Raw genomic sequence first — 8,611 nt, forward strand, 5'->3', positions numbered from 1 at the left:
TGTTGTTCTTTCCTATTGCCATTCCCTCTTGCTCACCAACCCAGTAGCCAAGAAGACTTTGGTGAAATTGCTACAGACATTAGGAGACCACAGGAATGCCTTCAGGAGGCAAGCCGGAGTCAAAGGTCCAATGCTTAAGCTCTCAGGAATCCTTGTGAGTGTGCGGAGCCAAGGAACAGGAAAGAGGGGAACACCTTGGCTCAGAAGGTATTTATAGGAGAAGAGAAACAGAGGAGCAGGAAAGCCTCCAGCTAGTCCTTTGGAGTCTGGCAGCCATTTCTGTCACATTTCCCATTTCTAGATTTATGCTCATTGCTTAAGTCCTGAGGGTACTGGAATTATTAAATTGCCTCTTTGTTCAACTCTTACAAGAATTTATATCTAAAAACTATTTGACGTGTTGGGACATTTGTTGTGGGAGATGCAGGAACTGAGGCTCAGTTGCATAAGGTCACACGGTGGATAAACCGAGAGACAGAATATAGGTACAGCCCGATCCATCCATCCTCCAATAGTTTGAGTCCTGTAATACTGCCCTCTGTACAGAACAGCGGGCTGTTTATTGCTCCTCCTTTGCCTCTCTCCCTTACTCCAATGCACAGACACACACCCACAAAGTGGGATGAGAAGGCTAGGGAGGGTCCATCCCTAGGGGAAGGAACAGTAAGCTTTGATTCCCAAGGCCTAGGGGTGAGACCTTCCTTCGCCTTTTCTCAGGTCTATAACTTGAACTAATCACTTTTCTCCTTAAGCCTCTGCAACTAGGCTAACTGGCCCTCTCGTGCTTCCCTCATAGCCTGAGATGAATCTTCAGTGCTTCCTCTGAAGGAGGTCTGCAAACTGCGAGGTCACGTACAAATTTCAGAAAATGATTGGAGTCCTAACTTCCTTAACTGGATTTTCTTCCTCTTCAAGAAAGGAGTAATATCCATTCTGCAGAAAGGACCCCATGTGTAGAGCTTCGCCCAGGTTGGCCTCAAGCGGCGCTCACTCTCTGGCTGGCACTCGTGTGTGCAGATCTTGGCACCCCGGCGGCTGCGGCCCCGAGCCGGCAGGGCGCGCGCTTAGCACCGGCGAGCGGCTCGCGGAGGTTCGTGCAGCAGGAGGAGCGTGTGAGCTGTGGGCGTCCCTTTAAGAGCGGTCGGCGACCCGGCCTCCGCCTCTCAGTCCTCCGAGCGTCTGCAATCACCTGGAACTCGCAGGGCAGCCAGATCGCGGCGGAGCCGACGATCCAGCCCGCGAAGGTAGGAGAAGGGGCCGGGACACCAGGTACCGGGAGCGGTACGGGAGCGTGGCTGTCCCGCGCCTCTTCGCGGCGGAGGATGCGGGAGCGCATCTGGGTGCAGCTGCCGCCGCTGCTGCTGCTGCCGCTACTGCTGCTACCGCCGCCGCTGTGGGGCGGCCCCCCAGACAGCCCGCGCTCAGAGCTGGAGCCTGAGCCGGGGCCTCTGCAGCCCTTCGACATGCTCTACGCCAGTGGCGTGGCCGCCTACTATAGCGGGGACTACGAACTGGCGGTGCGCGACTTGGAAGCGGCGCTGCGCAGCCACCGGCGCCTGCGGGAGATCCGCGCGCGCTGCGCCCGCCACTGCGCCACGCGCCGCCCGCTCGCGCCCCCAGCTGCCGGCCCGGGGGCCGAACTGCCCTTCTTCCGCGCCTTGCTGGAGCGGGCGCGTTGCTACCGCAGCTGCGAGACCCAGCGCCTCGGGGGACCCGCGTCCCGCCACCGCGTCAGCGAGGATGTGCGCAGCGACTTCCAACGCAGAGTGCCCTACAACTACCTGCAGCGAGCCTACATCAAGGTACCCAGAGCACACACCTAAAGCTTCCTGCGGCTGAAGGTGCTCTTCTGAGCCCTCTCCACTGCTCGTTTCCTTGCCAGATTGTGATTCCTTTAACGTTCCTGTCTCATGTTTGTGCATCTAGATATCTGGTGGCCCAAGCTCTGTAATCAACACTAGATGAACCTGAGCAACTCTTTAGCTCTTTCGACGTCAACTTCTCTCAAAAAGGATTGTATTGATAAGATGTTTAAAGTACCCCCTCAAAACTACTTTCTGAGACTTTGTCAGAGCTGGGTTTAGCATAAGGCCTTCTCCCCCTTTATTCTTGGTCTAGCCTCACCCCCATTTCTCTGCTGTCTCCACACCATTCTCCTATGCGCTAGTCTGCACCTTTTCTCTGAAGTTTAAAAGAAAACATTCTCAAAACAGCGGGATTTAAAGTAGGCTAGTTCTGAAACAAATTTCTCTCTAGTCCCCTGAATCTACAAAAACAAACAAACAAACAAACAAATAAGATCAAAAGTTAAAGAGAAGGAATGCATGGAAGAGGTGAATCTGTGTGAGGGGATCTCACTGAGGCTTCTCGTTTCTGGACTGGATTATTCACCATCAAGTGCCCAGTACTCTCCTTGTTTCATGTTTGTGTATTCAGCTTGCCTGGAGTTAGTGTCAGGAGGTATACGGTATATATTGATATTTCCCCCACACCCACAATTTTGAAGATCTATCTGGATGCTTCATTCAGCAGAGAGAATTCTGCTGTTGTTCCTCACCTTTCTTCACTCTCACTCACCCACGTTGCTCTGAATTTACACCTTTTCCCACTTCTGCCTTTTTTATGTCAATATATCAATGCCTTTTGTACAGCTGTTGGAGAAGTGACAGCTTTAGGGGTTGAATGTTCATGCCAGTCAGTGGACCAGGCTCCATTTCTGGTTCATACACATCAGGTGCAGATATCCAAATGCCTTTTTTTTTTTTGCAGCTCATCACTAAAGGGCTCTGCTCTCCAGATGGTAGGGCTCTTTGGAGATTTGCAGTTGCCAGTGGAGCTCAGGAAATCACAACTGAGACTGTTAACTCCCAGTGTTGTGGCTAAGGTGCTGGACTTCACTAGTGGTATGCCTCACCAGTATTTTGGGCCTGAATCTCTTCCAGGATTTGTCTTCTACTTGCTTGTGCCTCCTGACAGATTTGCCAAGGCATTAAATATAAATCTGATTTCTTTTGAATGAGCGGACAGTGTTTGGTGGTTTTACAGAAATCGATCACTGGTAAGCAACTAGGCAGAGAGGGAACCTTGAGTACCTCACAGCTGAAGATATACTAAGCTAGTTCCCAGAGCAGAACATGGGTGGTCCCTGTTGCAAACTTCTCAGGGGTCTCAGATATAAGTAAGGTTGGCAGTCCTGCTGATAGTCTTGTCACACATCTTGGGCAGATTTTTTTTTCTCAGGTCTGGAAAAGGAATGCATATTCATGATTAGTCCTATAAAAATAAGTAGCTATGAGGTAACTCAAAATGTGGGTTTTTTTTGGTTTTTGTTTTTTTGGTTCTGTGATTAAGCTTGCTTCACTGTTTATGCCAACATTTATTTCATTCATTCTCCTGCTCCTGTTCTCTTGGAGGTTAAAGAAGGTAAAGCCGTAGGTTTAACATGCCTCAGGTTTTTGCAGTGAATTCATTAAGGGAGTTAGTCATTCAGGGACACTTCTGTGGTTGAACTACTAGGTGTGGTCTGATGAACCAACAAAGTTTCAAAAGTTCTTTTAAAAATATGTGAATTCATGTAAAAAATTACCAGCAGTGTTTCTGAGAGCAGAGCAAGTCTCGCATCTTCTCCATATTCACCTCTACTCCCATAGGCAAAATTTCTTGGATCCACATAATTATGGGATAAATGTTTTACCCCTACAGAAATTCATTTTAGATGGTTACAGTTTGCAGGAATATTTTTGTGAACATCGAATAAGGTTCATTTTTGTTCCTCTCTCCCCTCCCCCATGAACTCCACAATTTTAGCTCTTGTTTGGCTGCTGGCTGCTAGAGAATTGCACACACGTACATCTTTTGAGAGTAAAACAAAACTCTCAAGTAATAACAGTATCCTCAGGCTCTGACAGGTGTGGATCCTAAAGTGTTCATTCCCTGGTGGTAGAATGAAGAGTTTCCCTGCATGAGCCAGGGAGTGATCGTGGTCCCTCAAGTTGCTGAATTACTTTTGACATCAGTGTTCCAGTTTGTACTTGAAAAGGATACTCTTGGGCCAGATTGAATTCAATGAGGACTTTGCAGCCACAATTTGAGAACTGTAAATCCTATAATATAGTCAGAACTACCAGGCTTCCTGGAGGTAATGAAGTGGTTATTCTCAGCTGGGGGTTTTACAAACTGGAAGCTCTTGAGACATGCTACTCCTCCCCAAATCTCTAGTATGAGCCCCTGATGCAAGTGGATCCATTATGCTGCTGTGCTGGAAGAGAAGAATTAAAAATTGTGAAATCTGAGCCTCATCCAAATCAATTTCTCATTTCACAGACAAGTAAAGGGAAAGTCAGAGAGGGAAAGGGGCTTGCCCAGTGTCACATGGTTTGATTTGATGAAATGAGCGCGGTACCGGGAGTCAGGACTCTGAGCTCTGCCAACGACTGATGCCTCTGCCTGTACTATGGCCACTGTCCCACAGAACTGCCTCAGGTCCTAGGGAATGCTGTAGTCCCCAGGGCTATCCTTCTGCCAGATTTGGACAGCTCCAGGGATGAGCAGATTCTTGTCCTGCGGGATAGCAGATATGCATTGCATTTATCTTAAGGCCTGCTCTATAGACTCTTAAGACCTGACATATTGGGAATCTGGACTGCTATGAGGCAACAGTTCCACCTGGCTCCTAGCCACACTTTTTTGTTTAAAGGCAGGGTGAGACTCTTCAAACTTTGATTTTTATTATTCAAGATTGTAAGATATAACTCATGATTCATAGCCTGAAACTAAGATAAAGCTTTTATCATAGCATTTTCTGCTGAGAAACCTTCAGTGGTTTCCCCTTACTACCATATAAAGCCCACAAAGTTTAAATACAGCATCCATAGCCTCACTACCCTTAAACCTTACGTGCCCTCTCTCTCCCACTTTGCTACCTTCCAGTCAGAGGGAACTATGGACACTTGGTGATATATGTCTTAACACTTTTACAGATCTGGGGTTTGTTTATTCTTCTTTGGGAAGCATAGAGGCTCTGGAATGGGAAAGATCTGGGATTGAACTTCAGCTTCTCAATTTCTAGCTGTGTTACATTAACACTCTGAGCTTTAGTTGTCCCATCTGCAAAATGGGGAAATAAGACTTACCTGATTGGTTTAGGTTAGGTTTAAGAGAAGATTTATGTAAAGCGCCCAGTACAAGGCCTATTTCTCATTAAAAACTGGAGACACGTTTCTTCTTATTGTTATAATAGATTTTTTTCCCGTTCTATATGTTGAAATGGTAACTATACTAACATAAATATGCCTATTTCTGTGAGGCCCTCTTTCACTACTTGTGCAACTCCCAACAGCCCATCATTTCTCCCTCCTCTGAATGTCCACAGCAAGGAATTTGTTCCTCTAATATCATGTTTTATTTTTAACCTTGTTTTGGAGAAATTCTTATATTTGCCTATCACTTAGGTGAGCTCCTTGAGATCAAGAACTGTCTTAGTCATTTTTACATTTCCTAAAGTAGGAGTTTCCAGATCTGGGTGATTATTACGAGGATGATTATTATTAATCTGAACATTAAAAATATGATTTAAAATTAGAAATTTAGGTTCAGTAGATCTGAGTTAGGTCCTCAGCATCTATTCCCCCTCCCAAATACCTAAAACAGGGGGCAGTAGCAGTAAATGCTCAGCATATGTTTGTTGAATGAATAATAGTTTGGTTCCTCATGCATGAAATGTTGAGAAAGAATTCTGTGTGGCAGCGGGAGGTTGTCTCACACTAGTTATTTTGTTTCCTGGCTGGTCTGTTGTTGGGGGAAAGTTCCAGAACTGTAGATTGTTTGACTTTAGTCTTTTCCAGTTGCAGGTTCTGGCTGGTTTTCTAATTTCTTATTACTTAAAACCATGCTTCAGAAAATCCTTGCTGCATTGTGCTTGCTTTATGTACATCTGTTGAACTTAAACAAATGAAGAGACAGACTTTTTTTTTTCTTACTTGTGCGCTTTATAATCAGGAATACTTTAACAGTATCTGTTTTTCTGCTGCTGTTCCCAGCCATTTAATAGTGTTGTTTATTTATTTATTTTTTACTTAAAACCGCCCCTGCATGTTTTGTTTCTGAGTTGGTGTTTTGCGCCATTTGACCTTTGTTTTTCTTTTCAGGATTGAAAGGGAACAAAATGAAATGCAATTAAGTTAGGTGATTCTATCTCCCTCCCAGGGTCATCTCTCTAAACTCTCTTTCTTGACTATAATATATTTTGTAGTGGTTTCTAGAATAGAAAAATAGTAAACTCAAGGAATTTTCTTGCTCTTATTCTGCTTTATAGATTTCTTTCTCTTTCTAGACGAATGCCTTAACAACAAAAATTGAAACCCTAGGCCGCAACTTCATGATATAGATCCTATTAGTTTAGGATAAAAACCTTTCCCAAATTCCACATTTAAATCTCTTTTTACCTGTATGTAAACTATGTACATTTTGCTCTTTCCAATTATTTCAGATAAGAGGTTGATTATTTGAAATAGGTGTTCCGAAATCATCCTACTTGTTATTTCCTCGGGGAATGAGGCTTTCTCCCTCCCTCCTTCAAACTGAGTCTTTTTTGTGCTTGGATCATCAAAATCCCAGAGTCACAATCTTTCTCCCACTCCTTAAGAAGGAAACCTGGGAGATTCTTTGTCTAGCCAGCTTTTCGATCCTGTATGCTAAAGCGTTAGAATCTCAATTGTTTCCTTGTAGGGGGTTGATCATTGGAAGGCCCAGTCAGCTCTTTTTCAGTCATCCATCACAATTACAAACAGTAAGTGCCACAGGGACTTAACATTCAATTAAATGAGGGTAACAACTGCTTACAAGTTTTCTCCTATCTCAATCTGGTGAATCAGGGATTACATTACAGATTTTAATAAAGGAAAGTAATAAACTACTTGTCTCTCTTCACAGATTCCATCTTTGAGAATCAAATGTATTCTGTCACTAATATCATTTGCTCACTGATAAACTCCAAACGGATAGCTCTGTGGAATTCTTTTGGAAATGTTTGATAAAATGTCAGTTTGCTTTATGGGTGGGGTTTGAGAAATTCCGAAAGGTGGGTGGGTTCACCTAAAATGAAAACTCATCAGATTTAGTATAATAATGGTTCTTTTGTATTGCTAAGGAACTGAGTAAACTGTGGATTTCTTAGAATCACATCTTAGCTGGAAGGGACTCCAAGAGAGCATCTTGTTCACCTCTCTCTTCAGGTAAAATAATTGCTTTTGGGCAGTGAAGTAGGGGCAAGACAGAGAAGAGATAAGTGCTGTATTTTGCTCAAGAAATGTAGTCTGGCAAGGGTGAGAGGTAGTAATTATTGTAACTACAAAAATGCTACACAGCTTGAAGGACCCTCTGAGATCATAAAGAAGTCTATCTCTGTCACTTAATAGCTGTTAATAGAGGCCTTAGAGGTTCCATGACGACTCAAGGTGCGTCAGCAAGCAGAGTGTAGTATTGTAACTTGTAGTCCAACGCTCTTTTCAGGCTCTTTGTAGTAGGCATGGCTGCCTCCTGAGGGGCAGTCAGGTGAATCAATGGAGCAGCTGAGACCTACAGTGGACCTGTTGACTTCAGAGACAGGGCAGACACAAGACAGAGCTTCCTGGACTGCCCCACCCACCCTGCATTTTCCTTCACATGATACATAGGCCACTCAGCCAAGAGTCACAGTTGTCTGGTGGAAAATTTTGCATTTCTCATTAGGAAAAAATAATTTCTCCTGTCTTTTTTTCCATTTAGCTTTTCTCTTTCCTTTTATTCATCCCTCTTTTCTGCTGACTTCCTAGCTATGTAATTTCCATTGGATCTTGCCCTTATTTGCCAAATGGCTAGACACACCTTTAAAAAAAATGATTCAGAGTCAGCCTTCATTGTGGTATGCTTTAGTGCCCTATGATTTTCAGTTTTAGAACTGCTGAGGGCTACAGACCATTGTTGGAAGTAGCTGATTTCACTTCGATTACACACCTTTCTGCTTTACTTAATTTCCTATACTTATTTCTCTCTTTCTCCTTCTCCTCCCTCATTCCTTGTCTGATTGGTGATCTACACAGTGAAATTATATCTGAAATGGAGAGAGCTGAGAATATTAAAAGAAGGAAGAGAAATGCAGGTTCTTGTAGAGGCAATATCAGGTTTCTGGTTCTAATACAATGAAGACCATAGTGTGTCTTATTTAATACACAGACATAGACATCCACTTCTTTGAAACTCTTTTTATGACCTTTTTTCCCATATATCTTGTGTAAGACTTGGGCATATGTTGGGGAAGATGCTCCCCTCTCCTCTCAGTTCCCCATCTTTCTGCAACTGCTCCCTGCCACATTCATGGAACATTAGTGTTCCAACGCATTTTATAGATGGAGAAATAAAGTCCAAAGGGAATCACGTTGTCCACATTTATCCAGCAACTTAGTGAAGAACCAAGTTTAGCATCCAAGAATCCTGAATCCTCCCTCTGTAACTTTGCTGATGACCTCTACTTTTAAGACCCACACTGAAAACACAAACTCCACAAAATTAAAATAAAACATGTAGCATGCCAATTACATTATTTGCTATATGGAATAGACCCTGAAAACAATAG

The 8,611-nt window shown here is 43.9% G+C and overlaps 1 protein-coding gene across 1 annotated transcript in view; it reads left to right on the forward strand.

Annotated features, from left to right (window-relative positions):
• The first annotated feature begins 216 nt into the window (after window positions 1-216).
• The window catches only part of LOC105306532 (prolyl 3-hydroxylase 2-like), a 100,993-nt gene continuing 92,598 nt past the window's right edge, over window positions 217-8,611 (forward strand). Inside the window, exon 1 of the mRNA XM_023525587.1 lies at window positions 217-1,802. Within this exon, the coding sequence (XP_023381355.1) occupies window positions 1,323-1,802 (480 nt within the window). The 5' untranslated portion in view covers window positions 217-1,322. The remainder of the gene's footprint in view (window positions 1,803-8,611) is intronic.

This window comes from Pteropus vampyrus, unplaced genomic scaffold (assembly GCF_000151845.1).
Source record: "Pteropus vampyrus isolate Shadow unplaced genomic scaffold, Pvam_2.0 Scaffold14, whole genome shotgun sequence".
Lineage (NCBI taxonomy): Eukaryota > Metazoa > Chordata > Mammalia > Chiroptera > Pteropodidae > Pteropus > Pteropus vampyrus.